Source organism: Salvelinus sp. IW2-2015, linkage group LG1 (genome assembly GCF_002910315.2).
Source record: "Salvelinus sp. IW2-2015 linkage group LG1, ASM291031v2, whole genome shotgun sequence".
Taxonomy (NCBI): Eukaryota; Metazoa; Chordata; class Actinopteri; order Salmoniformes; family Salmonidae; genus Salvelinus; species Salvelinus sp. IW2-2015.
Window position 1 is genome coordinate 7,428,040 of NC_036838.1, and position 18,362 is coordinate 7,446,401.

Consider the following 18,362-nt stretch of genomic DNA (forward strand, 5'->3'; position numbering starts at 1 on the left):
ACTGGAACTAAGGGGCCTAGCCGAACCATGAAAATAGCCCCAGAACATTATTCCTCCACCACCAAACATTACAGTTGGCACAATGCATTGGGGCAGATAGCGTTCTCCTGGCATCCACCAAACTCAGATTCGTCTGCCGGACTGCCAGATGGTGAAGCGTAGTTCATCACTCCAGAGAACGCGTTTCCACTGCTCCAGAGTCCAATGGCGGTGAGCTTTACACAACTCCAGCCGACACTTGGCATTGTGCATGGTGATCTTAGGCTTGTGTGTGACTGCTCGGCCATGGAAACCCAATTCATGAAGCTCCACTAAACAGATATTGTGCTGACGTTGCTTCCAGAGGCAATTTGGAACTCAGTTAGTGAGTGTTGCAACTAAGGATGATCATTTTTAGCACTCGCCAGTCCCGTTCTGTGAGTTTGTGTGGCTTACCATTTCGCGGCTGAGCCATTGTTGCTCCTAGATATTTCCACTTCACAATAATAGCACTTACAGTTGACCGGGGCAGCTCTAGCAGGGCAATTATTTTACGAACTGACTCGTTGGAAAGGTGGCATCCTATGACGGTGCCACGTTGAAAGTCACTGAGCTCTTCAGTAAGGCCATTCTACTGCCAAAGTTTGTCTATGGAGATTGCATGGCTGTGTGCTCGATTTTATACATGTGGCTGAAATAGCTGAATCCACTCATTTGAAGGGGTGTCCACATACTTTGTATAAATAGTGTATATTGAATATAACCACAGGGGCACAGACCGCTACAGGCATCACACAATATTACCACAACTCAATATGAAATACCATAAACTAGTCACAGGGGGCGCCGTCTGATCTCACTGAAGTTTTTCCATCCATAAACCTTACACTGAATACTCTATGGTAGCCGTGAGTAAGTCTCGCGAGGTTTGCACTTCCTATTTTCTTCATCCAGCATGGCCACGCTGAATGAGGGATTCACGTTGTGCGGACTTGTACAAACTCCAAGTGCTTCAGATTCGGCAATTCAGGGAATTGAACTGGATGGAGACAGTGACCATGCCGTCGTCACCGATTCCACGAGATCTGTCACTTTATACAAGGTAATGTTGACCAATACAAGTGGCTGAAATGTTGAACCAGCTCAGCTGATGGGATGATGGCACACTCGTGTCCATTGACATTGCAGTGGGGGATCCGACGCGTTTCAAAATATAACTAGCTACATATAAAAATTGCTCACTCTCTTACCAGTATTGCAATGGTGTTTAACAACTATCTAGCGACACATCTGCGTATTCAGACGGTTTACTTGAATCAATCGACGTGCACGTAGGTGGACGTTATCACACGTACTGTTTCAATGAGAACAGTACTAGATAGCTGCTTGGCGTGGGTTTGTTTGGTTAGTTGACGTTGGTGCCACTGTCATAAAGGTAGTCACACTCGTCTTGTATTTGAATATGAACTTAACTTACCGTAATAATATGATAAAGGTTGTGTTTGTGTTGAAAAATGACTAGTGTTTACGTATGAGGTGCTGTGTTGACAGGTTTCAGACCAGAAGCCTCTGGGTAGCTGGACGGTGAAACAGGGACAGCTGTTGACTTGTCCTGCAGTGTTCAACTTTCAGACCAAGGAGTATGTAGTGGTCTCCGACAACAAGGTAACACTTGTGGACACGTCCCACAAACATGGAAACTAAACGCATTTAAAACATCTGGATTTGACCGTTGGACTTGATTCTTAAAATAACGTTTCTGTCTTCATGTTGTTCGTGGTCAATAAATGTTTACTCGCTAGGTCATCAGAGTTTGGAAAGATGAAGACCTCAGTTTAGACAAAGCATTTAAAGCAACTGTGAGTATGAGCTCTCTCTTGCTCCATCTCACACACAAACAATTTCACTTTGTCAATTATGGTGACATACTCTGCAAATTAACATGACCTGTGCCAGTGAAGTCATTGTACCATAATCGAATCAAATTATGCCATACAATTCCTTTATCTCAGGCTTTCCTCTGACTTAGCAGTCATTTTGCGATGTCTCGCAGTTATTGGTCTTAAAACTACTTGTGTGTCTGCATGTCTTTTAGGTATCTGCTGATGTATGGAGGGTCCACTCTGCCCCTGGGGGAGAGCCTGTGGTGCTGTTTCAGAGAGGGGCAGTCAGACTCCTGGACTCCCTCCTCTCCGCCCCCCAGCAGCCCATAGAGGACATCCTGTCAGAGGAGGAGGTCATAAGGTCAGACAATGGACACTAGTCTGGATTAGCGATCCATAACCTTCGGGTTGGTTGGCTTTAGTCCCATCACTATAGAGGCCGGTTGGCTTATTCTCCTTCAGAGCCATGGATATTATATATATTTTTTTAAGTAGTCTAAAAAAGACTTGCAACCATATTAATTTACAGTGAGTCAGAGGCAATGATAATGTTGTCAGTACTTGGCTCGTTTGGGTAAGCAGTAGTTTATTGTGTGAGATGCACGCAGTTGACAATGTCCTCATGTTACCCCATAGATGGAGCACCAACATCGTGGCTGAGAAACAACACTTTGTCCTCTTCACGACAGAGCAGGTAGAAAGAACATCCTTTCCTTGCGGTACACCGGTACACTGAATAGCCGTGTACTCTATGACCTGCCAATGAGCAGGCATAAACCTGGTGCCATTTGCAACATGCTATATTTTGTGCAAGTATGAATTCGGTGCCACACTGTCGTGCTTAACATGGCTTCCCTGTTGTCCGTCACAGAAAGGGGAGCACTTCCTGTATGCGCAGAGGCTCAACCCCAACACCCTACAGAAGTATAGGCTGGAGAGGGAAGACTCTGGAGCTCCCCCGTTGAGTTTCTCTGCCTCTCTCCGGGACAAACGCATCAACCTGCTCTACCTGTGTGAGTACGGCCGTCTCTTCCCTGCCGAAGTAGTATGTTATAAATGTTAATGTAGTGATGTTAATTCAGCTTTTAAGGTGCATTATGCAGAAATCGTTCTGGCATTTCCTGGTTGTTAAAATTCTAATTGTTTTGTCACAAACTGAAAATAACTAACTTATAGTGTAGAGAATCAATGTGCTGTGAAATGCCTTTTTAAATAACCAAAAATATTGTATTTTCAGCTGTTTGAAGCTGGTGTACAAAACCGAAAGTAAAAGACGGGAAAACGAAACTTAAGAACAGAAAGCATAGAAATAGAACATATGTACCACTTCTTAGACTTGCTTTCAATGAGTGACAGATCTATAACTCACATTTCTGTGTGAATTTGGTCAGGTCGCCCAAAAAGTTATATAGTTCAGCTTTAATGGTCCCCCCCAGATAACTAGAATACTGTTGAAATGGTAGTGCATTCGATATCAATGAACCACTTCACAAACAATGAAAAACGGTTGTCGGTCGTCGTAGCTCCAGCCTCGTGATAAACGTATGGTTTTTCTGAGAAACTTGCTCTCTCAATTATGTGATAGTGTCATAAGGCTATGATTGACCTGACTTGCATTTCTGTCTTCTATCTCACTCTCTCTTTTCTCCAGACCCTAATGGCTGTGTGTACCAGAGTGTGGTGGCGGTGCGGGGGCCTGTGGGGCTGGAAGGGGTGCAGGCCCTGCCTCGTAGCCTGCGCCTGAGGCTGCCCGTTGGGGAGGGGGAGCTGGGAGCTGCCTCGGCGGTGGCCCTGGACGAAGCTCATGTGGCTGTGGTGGGGATGCCCCATCCCTCCGCCAGGACGGGCAAAGGTAAATATCAGGGTTGGGATCAATGCCATGTCAATTCAGGAGCTAAACTGAAATGTCGATTTTCCTCATGTGGGAAATTGGAATTGTAGTTCATGAATTGGATTGAATTATGATTCTCACACACATTCACCCAATCCAACATCAACCCTTAGATATGTACTTTTCGAAGTTCTGATTTGATGCGCGTAAACAACATGGTGATATCTTCCCCTTGTATGCTTGGGAGCTTTAACCCTATTGCTGACATCCATCCAATCCTTTTTTCAATAATTGTTTTACATTTCAGATTTCCTCTGCATCTGGAATACTAATTTCCAGACACTTCAGGCTGGCAGGGAGATGGTGGGAAGAATCCATGGACAGGTAGGAATACTCCGAATTTTGAATTTTTGCCTCACAACTCTCATGACTATACTTGTATCTTGCACTAAATAAGACCCGCTTCACTCCTATTTATATCAATGATCATTCCTTCATTTCCCCTCAGGTCTGGTGTTATTTAGGAAAGCTGTTTGTCCCTCATGGCAAGGCCCTCTCCGTCATTCCCTACGAGTGTCAGAAGTCCTCCCTGGCCTCGGCCCTGGGGAAACTACGATGCGCCGGGATCGCAGGTAACGCGGCATTTACTCAGTAAAACAGTCACCAGAGTGGCGTTAGTCGTCCTTGACAGTGCCTGGTTGAATCTAAAATGGCACCCTATTCCATATATAGTGCACTGCTTTTAATACAAGCCCTGGTGTCCCTGGTCAAAAGTAGTGAATGGGAAGCCATTTTGGATTAAGCCCTTTTGTATGAAGCTATATCACTCCTGTATCACACTTCATTGCATATGTTTCCCTCACCTATCTAATGTACTAAATCTGTAAATTACTGTTGACATTTCATCTGAATTGCAGCCCTTGAAATGTTATTATAAACTAACAGTTTAGTGAGTGGGACTTTATTTCATTTGCGGTTTTGTAGTGTCCACGTCGTCAGTGGCTGTGCCCTCTTGGAACACCCTACTCCATGGGGATCAGCCACAGGGGCCCACCAAAATAGTGGATACCAGGAAGAGTGTAAGTTAACCTGACTTCCTGAATTGTTTGACCCTAATACTTTACCACCAGAATGGAGTCATGTTAATTTCACCTGTTCTGATTAGTCCTCCCTTGTACAGAAGCTGAGACGGAAGGGCCAATCAGCGCCTGCCCTCACAGTGGACCAAGTACTGGAGCTAATCAAGGTATTTTAGATCAACTGCTCATTGTGCTCTTCTGTTTTAGTCTCAAGCAGGTTTTGATGTTGTACATTGTGAGTGAACCACAAATGACCAGTCCCTTTCATAGTATATTTATATCAAATATAATTGTCCTCGAGGAAATGTCAAGTTAGGTGTTGACTGTGGTCAATCTCCAACCACTCCAGACTGGTCCAGTGGAGGAGGTCCAGAGGGAGGTGGAGGCCCTGGTCTCCAGAGGCGATGCCCAGGACCTGCAGCTCTCGGTGGGCTGGCTGGCCTGCCACCTGGTGGCCCGAAGCCAGGTCGAGACAGCCTTCTACGCTCCCGGGGCCTTGGCACAGCTGGTGCAAACACAGTGCCTTTGTCACAGGTGAGGGTGGCATTGGGTTGACCTCCTACGGCACAGGAGTATTGGTCCTTTGGAAAGGGGGGTTATCAGAATAATGGGCTATGTTGGATGCATGGAAAGTGAATGTGAACAGGGCTGTCAGTTCGTAGTAGTGTTGGTGCCAGGCCAAATATATACACTCTTTTCTTGTAACAGTAATACCTGAAGTTTTCATCTATTATAGACCTGTTTGCGCAGTGGTGAACCTATAGACCTTCAGTGTGTGACAGGTTAGCACAGTGGTGAACCTATAGACCTTCAGTGTGTGACAGGTTAGCACAGTGGGGAACCTACAGGCCTTCAGTGTGTGACAGGTTAGTACAGTGGTGAACCTACAGACCTTCAGTGTGTGACAGGTTAGCACAGTGGTGAACCTACAGGCCTTCAGTGTGTGACAGGTTAGTACAGTGGTACCGTACGGCTGCAACAGGCCATGTCAGCTGGTCCGTGTGAACGTTCACGTGTGTAAGTTTGTATTCTGACGCTGGCTGCAGTATCGTTCTCACTCACTAGGACTTACTCGCCTGTTGCATCAGCTCTAGCGTCACAGGCCCTAAGCCATGTTGTGGTGTGTGATAGCCGTCGCACCTGTAGAGCCGTGGCTGTAGTGGCTGTGCCGTTGTGACTATGTGGGCGTTTGAGTTTCCAGGGTGTGTGCAGACCTACGAGCCATGCTCTCAGGGTTGTACACGAGGTGTTAGTGTTACATGCTCGGTTGGGAATGTTTTAGAGGCCGTGCCATGTTGTGTGGATCCCGCGTTTCAGTTTTGATTGTCGTGGTGAGAAGCTTCGGCCTTGAGGTGCGTCTCCGTGTGTGACAGGTTAGTACAGTGTGAACCTACTAGACCTTCAGTGTGTGACAGGTTAGTACAGTGGTGAACCTACAGGCTTCAGTGTGTGTGACAGGTTCATCAACGTGGTGCCAACCCTACCGGGCCGCTGATGCCGCGGCCTGTGGTTGGTTGACAGAGGTGGTTCAGCGGCTGAGTTTTGTTGGAGAGTCCTTTGTATTGTGACTCATTGTGAGTGTGTGTGATCGAGGTTCTGTGGGGGAAGTGGCGTCGATACTGTTACAGGGCTGATCTCAGTGTGCTCGCCAGGCTGAGGTTAGAGTTGGGAGCAGTCTCGTTATAGACTGTTTCAAGATGTGTGACAGCGTTGGGTTACGACGGTGTGGGTTGAGATCTTACTTAGTGCTCATCTGCTCAGGTGTGTTGAGGTGTAATGTCGTTAGACGTTCGGTGAAGTATGCGAGCTGGGCCTTACAGTTGTGTTAGGTGTGTGACCAGGTTAAGTGACGTCGGTCGCAACCCCCTACAGATCCTTTGAGTGTGATCAGGTTTAGTCACGTGTGAGGAACGTCGCTACGCAGCGGGCGATGGTGTGCTTTAGTCGAGGGGGTGTTGTGTCCAGAGTCATTGTTGCGATGATACTCGCCTTGGATCTCGTAGGTTTTCTATTGTCTCTCTTATGTGCGCGCTGTTTTTGACCGGCTTAAGCACCAACCGCTGTCGGGGCTTACTATGTCTCGTCAGACGACATTATTGTTCGCCGCGGCCCTTGAGAGGCGTGCTCCCGTCTCATGTCTAACGAGGTCGCCCGCCTTCGGCACCCTTTCATTTGTTTCCCGGCCTCTCCTTGACCCTGCTTGGTGCTGCTACCTGCCGTGGGCGTGGGGTCGTGCTGACACCGGGTGCGTGTGCTGACGCAGCAGTTGGTCTGACACTCATACGAGCGCCTCGCGTCGAGTCGCTTGCGATCGAGATTCGACCGGTTATAGTACGACCCATCGTTTTTGTGTGTGCAACTCCTATATGGTACCCTTCAGTTTGTTTGGTGTACTAGGTGTATTTACTGCTTGTGTATTATTCTCTCAGTGTTTTGGATGCTCTTGCTCAGACCAGCGTGCCTTGCCTGTCTCGGATGGTGTTGCTTCACGCCCGTGATTGTTATAGGCCTGAGTGACCGTTTGGGTGAATACCTATCGCAGGCGGTTCGGGCTCCTGTTCAGGCTGCTGGGCCTAGTTGTGTACCACGCCCGTTAAGGTCTGTCTAGTGCGCCTGGCAATTTCGTTGCCTATCCAGTTACGCTTGTTTGTCTCTGTGCGCCTCGCCTGTGGGTCTGGACCTGCGCTTGTTGCCTCGGTTCGGGGTTGTTCGTGGGTGCTCTTGTCCTGCAGGTTGTTAGCGGGTCAGTGGCACCAGTGTACCTGTTAGCTCGCGACGCGTCCTCTTCAGCTCGGGGCTTGGACTAGGGTTCATGTAATCAGGTGTGATAGTGCTCTACATGACCTTGTTTTCGAGTGTTGACTCGAGGTTGTCAGGGTACATGTGTGGGTCTTCGGAGACTCACATTGGCATTCTTCTATGGTGTGTGTACCTTAGGTTTTTAGCTCATCCGGAGCTATGGTCACGTGATTAAGCGATATGAGCTGGTGTATCGAGGGGACGGTAGCTCTTCTGGGCGCGTGTGGCGCTGTATCGCGTTTATCATTGACCTGGGCCAGTGTTTGGCCGGTGCTTGGGATCAGGTTGCCTAGCAGACACGCTGGGTCGCACAATCCTATAAGGTCTCAGGTTGTTGACGGCGCGTTTAGGTGAAGTCGTGGAATCCGTCACGGACGGCCATTTAGTGCGGTGCGGTCGACGGTTAGCGCTAGACGGGGCGGCAGTCTAGGAGATCCTCTCCAGCTTGTTTGAAGCTGAGGGTAGAACCCAGGGTTGGTTGATAGCGTTTCTTAGTACAGGTTTCCCTTGTCAGTGGTTGTGAGCACCAAGGCTGGGGTAGTAGCAAGCCTTTTCTTGCACGGGTGCGGGCTGGCGGAACCTATATAGAGGCCATATTTTCGGCAGTAACCTTCTCATTCGTGGTTCTTGCTTGACGGCTTTACGTGTTGGCACGGTTGTTGGGGTGAGAGTCTCCTTTCTATCCTGACAATCACGCTGGCTCGTGGGCTTGTTTGAGGGGGGTGGGCAGCCATGAACGCATAGTGGTCTGGAGAGTGCCTAGTATGTCATTGGTTCCTTGGGCTCTCGTGTGTGTAGAGCGTGTGTTTTAGGGTAGTAGCAGCCTGGTGTAGTCCTTAACAGCTGTCAGTTGTTGTGCACCAGGTGCTTGCATTTGGCGACTGTGTCGGGGTCCCTACAGGCCTTCAGCGTCTGACAGGCGCCTGTCGAGTACGCTAGTTGGTCGAATTCCGGGTTGTGCTGAGCAGTGTCCTTGAGTGTTTGTTTTTGGTGCTGTCTTCTGGAGGCGTTGTTTTTATCGCATCGTGCAGCGCCGACAAATCGCGCGTATATTGTCCTACTTACTTTTCCTGGTGTTGCGATGGTCAGGTGGCGTCTACATCGTCCGCGCTGACTGGAACCCTTCTGGTCACTCGCTGGACGTCACTGCCTCCTACGTGTCTGCTGGCGTTTTGATCCGGTTAAGCTAACACGTGGGGGGCTGGGTTCTTCTATGAAACCGGTACGGTCTTTTTTCTTATGTCTGGTCAGTGGTTCCGGTGGATCCCAGCGTTGTTGGAGAGTACGAATGCGTTTCGCGCTCGATTATTGCACGCTCTTACATCGGTCGTTGCACAGAGCTGCTTCGTTGATCCGATGGTGGTCCTTCATGGCATTGAAGTGGTGTGTGAAATCCTTGCGCGGCTTCGCAGGTGCGTGTGTGCGAGGTGCGTGGACGAGGGTTTATGGAGCCGAGTGTGAGACGTATCTTAGCTGCTCTTTCATGCCGGTGGACAGGGTTCCAGCTATCCATGGTTTGCGTGATAGCCCTACAGGTCTTGCCAGTGTTGTTGTACACGGGGTTTGTGGTGATCAGGGTGTTAACCTCGAGGTAGGCTTCTTTCAAGGGTGCCTGGCGGTGGGTAGGTTCGTGTCCGGTTTGGGAGTTCGCAGGTTCATTAGGCTGAGTTGTTGGTGATAGTCTGCGGCTATGGCGACCGATTGGCTTGTGCGTCGAGCCGTGGCTTGTTATTTGATGGGGTCTATTAGCTGACAGTTGGTTTGAGGGTGTGCAGGGCATTTCCCAGGTTGTTGGTGTGTGTTACAGGGCCGTTCTTATAGGTTGGATCGTAGGTGGGGGTGTAGTGATTTGCCTGACAGGCCGGTGCAGTGCGTGTGTTACGTGTGTGTACTCGTGGCTTCTTTGGTTGTAGGGCGGTCTACTGGATGGGGCCCGTGGCTCTTGTGTCGTGATTGCGCCATCCCTTGTCATGATCCTGTTCTTGCACGTCTGGTTGTTGACATGTCGTTGTCGGCATCGGGAGGGGTGTCGGGTCCCCGTTATTGTTGGCTCCTGGAGTTTCACAGTCTGTGTGTACTGAGGTTATAAGTTAGAGTTGGTGAACTCGACTGGTGCGGAGGTCTTCGTACCAGGGTATGCAGGGTCTTAGCACAGTGGTTGTAATCGCCTATATGTTCATCTCTTCAGTTGTGTTGACAGGTCTTGCTGCATGACCGGCTCGCGGGGTCGTAGTCCGCTACTTCTGTCGCTGTCACGTGTGCTGGCTGATCCGCGTGTGTTTTGATGCCACAGCTACGTCTCGAACCTAAAGTAGTGGCTGCCTGACTCTTCACATGTTGTCGTGACATGGTGTGCCTGCGCGGGTCATTGGCTACAGCTGCTGTGTTGAACCCTAGAGCCTGCTGCTGAGTGTGCTTGTTGGACAGGCAGTATCAGGTGGTCTGATTCTTTAGCGCCTTCTTCAGTTGTGGGGTGTGGACGAGGGTAGTCGGATGCATCTCGCTGGTGACATGCTGTGATCTGAAGGCGCCTTGCCCTTTCTAGTGTCTGCTGTAGGGTTGTGGTGCACATTAGGTGGCTTAAGGACAGTGGTCGCACACCTCTCCGTGATCCTGGCTCTTCAGTTGTTTTGGTCGTGAGGTGGTCAGTCTAACATTCTGTCGTGTTTTGAGACCCTTCTCTGGAGACCTGTTCATGTGTTGTTGTTATGTACAGGTTCTACGCTAGCAGCGGGGCGTGACATGGCCTCCACCAGGCCTCTACTCGCAGGTTTTTGTCTGTGGTTTCTTATCGGGTTTTTATGTAGAGGTGTTTTGGCTGGGAGGCGTCCTTTATCTGGCTATTTCGAGTGTGTGTCTTTGCACACTGTGTTGAGTCATGGTGGCTGCTGGTTTGTAGAGCGTTTTCGGACTGGGTTGTGTTCTGTCCAGTTCATTGTGGGACATTGCTGTGTGCTTAGGTACATGTTGTCGGTCGGATTCTGCTACATGACTTGATTCGCAGCGTGGCTTGAGGGGTAGTGGCACACGTGGGGATGCTTGTAGCGCGAGTTAGCTTGGTGGGTTCGGTGCTGTCTCAGCATGTCTGTGTAGCTCAGGTTATGTCACGGGTGCCGGCGGACAGGCGCCTTAGGCCCATCCAGCCGCTGATCTCGAGTTGTTCGGTTGCGGCTGCTGTGATGAGTGGTTGATTGTGTCCCACTTTTGGTGCCGGAGCTCCCTGACTGGGCCGACCCTGCTCCTTTTTCACCTTGTTCGCTTGCGGAGGCCGGTCGGTTATTGTGATCGGAGGGCGCAACCCTACCTAGTCCCTTCCCGCGTAGTTGGGTTCAGGGGTCTCTAGGCAGGTGGTTGTGTTTGACATCGCTTATGAGTGTGAAGCACGTTCTCCAGTGCGTTGTTGGAGACGGGTGTTACGTTGGCACCACGCGCTGTGTGAAGACGCTCTCTAGCTGAGGACACCTTGGGGCGAGGGGTGTCGGGGGAGGTGTTATTGTTAATGTTCGTGGTGATATCTCTTTCTGGTCTTGCATACGAAGCTCTGGAGCGGGTGGCGGGTGACTGGGTTTATGCTACAGTGCGTGACCACAGATCCAGACGCAGTCTCCGTTTGTGTGAGCAGGTTGGCTTGTTCGACTATGGGTCGCTGTTGGATCTCTTCCCGCCTTTGACTGGTTGTAGGCATTCGACGAGCTGTGGCTGGATCAAGCGTCCTCTGCTCAGGTGTACCGCGTGTTGGTGCCAACGCTGACGGAGGGCTTGCGTGCAAGTCCGTGTGTACAGGGGCTCCGTGTTTGAAGGGTTGGTCGAGACGGGCTGAGTTGGTGAATTGCCTTCATAGCATTCAGTTGTGTGACAGGTGTAGCACAGTGGTGAACCTTAGACTTCAGTGTGGTGCAGGTTTGACGTACAGTTTCGTGGGGGGGGGAGTACCTGAGACAGTGTGGTGCGTTGCGTTCTCGCAGGCGTGCGTTGTCGTGTGACGCAGCGTTTTTGCGGCGCACATCGTTGGTGTGTGTGAGCCGTCCCCTGAATGATGTGACAGTTCATGTACAGTGGGTGAACACCTTCAGCCTTCGAAGGACACGAGTACAGTGGCTGAACCTCCTATAACACCTTCAGCTGCTGCTGGACAGGTTAGTACAGTTGGTGACACCTATAGGCCTTCGTGTGTGACAGGTTAGACAGTGGTGAACCTATAGATCAGTGTGTGACAGGTTTAGCCCAGTGGTGACACCTATAGACATTCAGTGTGTGACAGGTTAGTACAGTGGTGAACCTATAGACCTTCAGTGTGTGACAGGTTAGTACAGTGGTGAACCTATAGACCTTCAGTGTGTGACAGGTTAATGATGCTGAAGGGACAACAACAATAATACCAGCACACGTAGGAGAGTGTACTTTTTGGAAAAGGGACAGTGGTGTAGTAGGTGTTGCGAATACTCCCTTAATCCCCACTGATGCAAAGTAGTGTAGTGGATGTATATACGACGTATCAATTATGTAGTACAATAGAGAAATCATGCCCAAATTAGCCTACACAATCACAAAGCACGCAAAATATATGAGTATGTTCACCCATAGCCTAGTTTCAGCAGAATATCATCTGCAGGCAGCTAGAGCACACAGTTCTCGACTGGTTTTGGCATGGAGCAGCTCAGAAGAATGACGTCGATAGCCGGTAGGGTAGGTAGGAAGGATGTTTCAAAGTATGACCTCTACCAGTAAATGGCAACACTGGGGATGCAAACCATGTATTGGTCTGAAGCCTTGGTTAGTAGGCTATTTGTGATGCGCAGTTCAGTCGTCATGCCCTGTTTGCATCGGGGGTGTGGGCATGGGTGGACGCAGGCCCACCCAATCAGATTGAGCACAAAAATAATACATTATTTTTACAAAAATATACTCCTCAGTACCCCCAACAAATATAAATAAATACAGTTGAAGTCGGAAGTTTACATACACTTAGGTTGGAGTCACCACTCCACAAATTTCTTGTTAACAAACTATAGTTTTGGCAAGTCGGCTAGGACATCTACTTTGTGCAGGACACAAGTAATCTTTCCACCAATTGTTTACAGACAGTGAATTATAAGTGAAATAATCTGTATTACAATTCCAGTGGGTCAGAAGTTTACATACACTAAGTTGACTGTGCCTTCAAACAGCTTGGAAAATTGCAGAAAATGATGTCATGGCTTTAGAAGCTTCTTATAGGCTAATTGACATAATTTGAGTCAATTGGAGGTGTACCTGTGGATGTACACTGCTCAAAAAAATAAAGGGAACACTTAAACAACACAATGTAACTCCAAGTCAATCACACTTCTGTGAAATCAAACTGTCCACTTAGGAAGCAACACTGATTGACAATAAATTTCACATGCTGTTGTGCACATGCTGTTGTGGCAGCATCATGTTGTGGCAATGCTACCAAATACTAATTGAGTGCATGTGAACTTCTGACCCACTGGGAATGTGATGAAAGAAATAAAAGCTGAAATTAATCATTCTCTCTACTTTTATTCTGACATTTCACATTCTTAAAATAAAGTGGTGATCCTAACTGACCTAAGACAGGGAATGTTTACTAGGATTAAATGTCAGGAATTGTGAAACTGAGTTTAAATGTATTTGGCTAAGGTGTATGTGAACTTCTGACTTCAACTATATATATATATTTATTTTTTTGTATTTCTTCCAGACCTCAAATGGTCTCCTGAACATCCTAGAACATCACATTTGTGTTTTTCTATTATAAAGGTTTATTTTTTAGATATATTTTATTTTTATAGTGCTCATCTGAAAAATATATAGGAAAACACATTTTTCTAAATGTAGAAAACAGGCTTTTTCACATAGGGTACCTTTCCTTCGCTGGGCAGGCCCCTTGGGATTTATTTTTTAGCAAAATGTGAGTATACCCACTTTACCAGGCACCACTACCACCACTGCATAGGGCCGATGGAAAGACAGCATGATGTTAAAGGATAAACAGTCTATAAACTTGGACATAAGCCAGTAGGTCCCAATCATGAGAATAGGAAAAACACAACTATTACTTCCCATTGCGTAAAACATTTTATGTTTAGTACACAAAGTAACCAGTGACCTAAAGTTTAAATGCAACAATATTTCACACGTTATTTTCAAAGAGATTGCTAACAGCAAGCGTGGTGCAATAAAAAAAAAAACATTTCCACTCACCAGATGATCATTTGAAACTTAACTTCTTGTTGAACGTTATTCTTGAAAAGGGAGAAGCTAACAAATTTGCAACAACATCCTCTGCAAACTAGTCTGCAACAAAAGATGGCTAGCTAGACCATGGGGAAACTACTGCTCCCTATTGCGCAGTGACCTGTTGGCCTTTGAGAAGGCAGTAGTTACCATTGTTTTTTTTGGTCGAAACGGTCCCACCTATTACAAGTCAAATTGATTGGTTGATTAAACTGTCACTCCAAAATGTTACCCTAATACAGTTGAATGGCAGATGCCATCATAAGCTAGATAGAAGGCCTAGCCAATGGCTGTCTTAGCTAGCTAGTTTTATCTCCCAAGAGACCACCCCAAAAAAATCATGATTGCGTCTTTTTTTTCTCTTCAGTGTTAACCTTTCCTTTCCAACAAATTCTGTAGATATTCAATCAGAACATAATTGAAAATAATAATGTAATTTATAATTATTTAATAAATTCTCTGAAGTTGTAGAAGGCCCTCATTGTTCTCCACTGACTTTGGTTTAGTAATAATTTGTAGTGTCTCCATTTTCCCTCAGGTTGCATTTCTTTTCACTATTCTGAATGTCTAAAGAATCCATGTGTTCTGGAATATGAACACTGAATTACTGGATATGTTGAACTCATTATTATGGTGGCCTTATGACAAAATTACAATCATGGTCTTGAATTTGACTTTTTCGTGGCTCGATCTTGACTCTGTCTCGGACCGCTTGTCACCCTCCCGGTCTCGGTCTTGACTAAGTCTCGCCCCCACCCCATCCGGTTTTGGTCTTGACTTTGACTCTATTTTCTCCGGTCTTGGTCTTGAATCGGTCTCGCTTTCTGTGGTCTCGAACACTGCCAGACATCATAGGTGAAGACATGGTGGGTGGGTACCTATCCTATTTCTTCGCCTATCAGTAGCAATGAAGGAAAGGAGACTAGGAAAGGAAGCTTTTTACAGTATTTTCACACAGACTGTTGTTGAAATCCTTGGTTTGGTTCTGACCTGTTCTATGTCTTTCTGCAGCGTGTGTCCCGACCTCCTGCTGCTGGCCCTGGAGCACAAGGACTACTTCCTGTGTCAGCTCTGCCTGCAGCTCTTCCCAGACATCCCTGAGGTGGTCACGTGTGCCTGCCTCAAAACTTTCATCAGGTCAGTCTAACTCGATGGTGTATGGGGCGTCTTGTGTAACGACCTATACGTTGTGAATAAGATTCACTCTGGTGAAGTTCAGGATAGTGTTTCCTACCAGTGCTGGAGCTTGATTATGTATTTGTTGGCCTAATTGTTGTGCTCTCTTTTGATGGTTGAAGTTTCTACTCATTGTGTACAATGCATATTCTTTCCACCACATTGTAAACCAAGCGGTCTCTTTGTGGCTGTGTATTGCTTTTTAAATTGTTTATTTCTAGAACTTGTTTTGTTTGAACCATTTCCAATGCTTCCAAGTGTTGTTACTGCAAATACATAGTTTGACAATTCATATAAATAGCCTGAAATCAGGATCGTTGTTGTAACGGCTGTGTATCGCTCTCCCTCCAAGTGTGCCAGACGGCGACGTGGAGATGGTCAGTCTGGAGCCGGACAGCGTGTCCTTCATGGAGGGCCTGCTGGCGGCGGGGGCCCGGGGGGGCCAACAGAACGGCTTCAGCCCCCCTCTGTTTGAGGAGGACAGCTGTGACCCCCACCACCAGCCCAAACCTCCCCAGCACCAGGATAAGAAGAACCCCACACTGCAGCTGGAGGTCTGCCCCGTGGGTCTACACAAGGCTGTGCTGCTGTATCCTTGTGTGTAGTCTGGACAACCATTACCCTAAACACTATTCCATTGCAAGACTTCAGTAATATTTATTTATTTATTTATTTATTTTACCGTTATTTTACCAGGTAAGTTGACTGAGAACACGTTCTCATTTGCAGCAACGACCTGGGGAATAGTTACAGGGGAGAGGAGGGGGGATGAATGAGCCAATTGTAAACTGGGGATTAATTAGGTAATGTCTGATAATGTCATTGTTGATTAAACCGTGTATTTGATGGTTCAATCCATCTGACTATTGATGATACTAACACAAGGCTGTGTTACTGTATCCTCTCACTATAGGTTTGTTGAATTGGTTGATTCGTTCAATTGTTCATTAATAGGGATAGATACACTGACACATTTCATTGTCAACAGTCGGCTGCAGTGCACCATAATGTTTACCTTGCGCTAATATACAGCACCAGTCCGTAGACATTACTCTTAAACATGTGTGGAGGTGTTATAACTTAACTGTGCTGCTATAGTAATGAGGTCCTGCAGGCGCCGTACAGTGACAACCTCCTGCTCCCACACCTGAAGGACCTCAACACTCAGCAGGTTATTGTGAGTAGCTACCTGTCTCTCATCTCCTTGACAATATGCCATAGTTGGGATCAATTCCATTTCATTCAAGTCGATTCAGGAAGTAAATTCCAATCTTCCCCATTTGAAGAACGATAACATTTGTTTACTTCCTGAACTGAATTGGAATTGACTGTAATCCTGCAATATACCATGGTGTTTTTTTTCTTCTATTGACTTTCAATTTATTAACTGCAGTTAGCTTTGAGGATACGTTGAAAGACTGATGGTTGCATCCTTCTGTTTCCTCTCCTAGCTCTTTCTTCAGTACCTCCAGTTCGTCTATTTGAAATATTCCCAAGACGTCTACACACAAACGGCAGGTTTGAGATCGCCCACAATGACACAGGTTGGTACATGGAAGCATTAAAGTTATACAAAAGGTGAATGCATGTAATTATATTGTATAGCATTAACTTAATGCGTGTGTATTCTGATTTTCCTTTTTCTTTTCTAGATCATTGACTGGGTGTGCTTGTTTTTGGATGCTCATTTCATGGTCTTGGTCATGGCTCCTGATGCCAAAGGATTGTTGTCAAGTCTTGAAAGCTTTGTCAAGTCCCAGGTATGTGCTTTCTCTCTGGTCCTCACCGCAAATGATAGTTGAGCATTTTTGTCATAATGGTTCCCTTGATGATAACTAGTGTAATTTGTTTTTATTGCTGTGATAATGAAACCCATTTGAGGCACCCAGGGAGGAATGTTTACCTCTTCAGTGGTTCAAACTGGAAAAGCAAGTGGTGTTGCAATTGTAATTGCTAGCCGTTTTCTGTCACGAGCAGCATCGGCGATATTAGGATGAGCACGATGCAAGACTTTGCAGTCACACAGAGTATCTGCGCATGTGCACTGGTTCGCTCCACTCTGCTAAAACGTGCCCGCTACAGAACCAACCCAGCGGAGGAGTTTAGCCATACGCTTCAACACTCGTATTTGTTGCGTAAATTGACACACTACTGCTATTTACTTTGCATCTACTTCATCTCGCTGACGCACGTACTGTGTATGGTTCTTTGTTGTAAGGGTTCATTTAACGTCTATCCCCATCTACCCATTCCAGGTGAAACTATTCTCTGAACTGGGGAAGATCGAGGGCAGTCTTCAAGAGCTCCACAAAATGAAGCCGTCGAAGGACATCAGCCAGTACTCCATAGAAGTCATTGAGCTGTTTTAGACCATATTTACAGATTATTTCTAATTAAACTCTGCTGTTGACCTTCTCCCCATTTTTCTCTTGGTCAGTTGCATCGTTGTGTTCCACCTTGTATTTGGTACGCTACCGAAAGGTCCATGGTTAAACTGCTATATCATACCTATCTACTGTAGATACCTACACTGGTCCCAGATCTGCTTGTGCTTTCAACGATGAACATAGGAGTTGGCTGTGCAGCGCCCAAACAGATCTGGGATCAGTCTAGTTGATTCCCAGATGTGTAGAGCAAATGATTCTCTAGTTCTGAACTGTGGCATTGCCGAGCCCTCGGTCCCTATAGCCATGTGATTTGTATTTGTCTGTATAATCTGAGGGCGGGTGTAGTAGAAATATTTGCTAATATGAATTATGTAGAAAACTATATAGTCCCATGATATTTCATCATGGCATAGATACTTTTAACCTATGGAACATACTGCCCCTTTTTTTACAGGAATATACAGAATACTGACATGTCTAAAAATGGAAATGGGTCTCAACCTTCCATATGGTTGACAGTCTTGTGGTTAAATGTTGTATTTCATAAAGGCGATTTGGACAGTGAATGACATCTCCCAATCACATTATAGTAGCACATGTTTTCTATTGATACATTTTGTGTTGCATTCTAACAAAGTCCATTCTGAATTCATATGACAGTATTTGTATTAAAAATACCCTATGCACAAAATGACCCTCGCCTTTGTCCCATCATGATGAGTTGTATGGTTATCGTATGTATGTCTAAGTTAAGATTACATGGTACCATATACAAAATGTGGCTGAAATAACAAAATTCACAAATTTTGGACACCCCTTTCAATTTGTGAATTTTGTTATTTCAGCCACACCTGTTGCTGACAGGCACGGGCGCAAGTTAGGTTTTAAAATTAGGTGGGGATATTTTCTTTTTTTTTATCCAGTCGGATAAAGACTCCAAACGGCCTACCCGACCACTGAAGCGCGTAAAAATCCTCTGTTTTAACAC

General features: G+C 46.6%; 1 protein-coding gene across 2 annotated transcripts; it reads left to right on the plus strand.

The window, feature by feature from the left end:
• Window positions 1–903: 903 nt before the first annotated feature.
• On the plus strand, window positions 904–17,402 carry LOC111957849 (nucleolar protein 11-like). 2 transcript variants are annotated; one of them, XM_023978924.2, is made up of 18 exons: window positions 904–1,081; window positions 1,531–1,644; window positions 1,782–1,838; window positions 2,075–2,223; window positions 2,499–2,556; window positions 2,734–2,875; window positions 3,514–3,714; window positions 4,001–4,077; window positions 4,202–4,325; window positions 4,678–4,772; window positions 4,859–4,939; window positions 5,122–5,306; window positions 14,823–14,948; window positions 15,340–15,576; window positions 16,086–16,164; window positions 16,439–16,531; window positions 16,640–16,747; window positions 17,243–17,402. In XM_023978924.2, exons 1-18 carry the CDS (start codon window positions 935–937, stop codon window positions 17,354–17,356), a joined length of 2,187 nt encoding a protein of 728 aa, XP_023834692.1. In that variant the 5' UTR covers window positions 904–934; the 3' UTR covers window positions 17,357–17,402. The 2 variants fall into 2 exon arrangements, with proteins under 2 accessions (XP_023834692.1, XP_023834776.1); XM_023979008.2 differs by having other exon boundaries at window positions 4,874–4,939.
• Window positions 17,403–18,362: the final 960 nt, after the last annotated feature.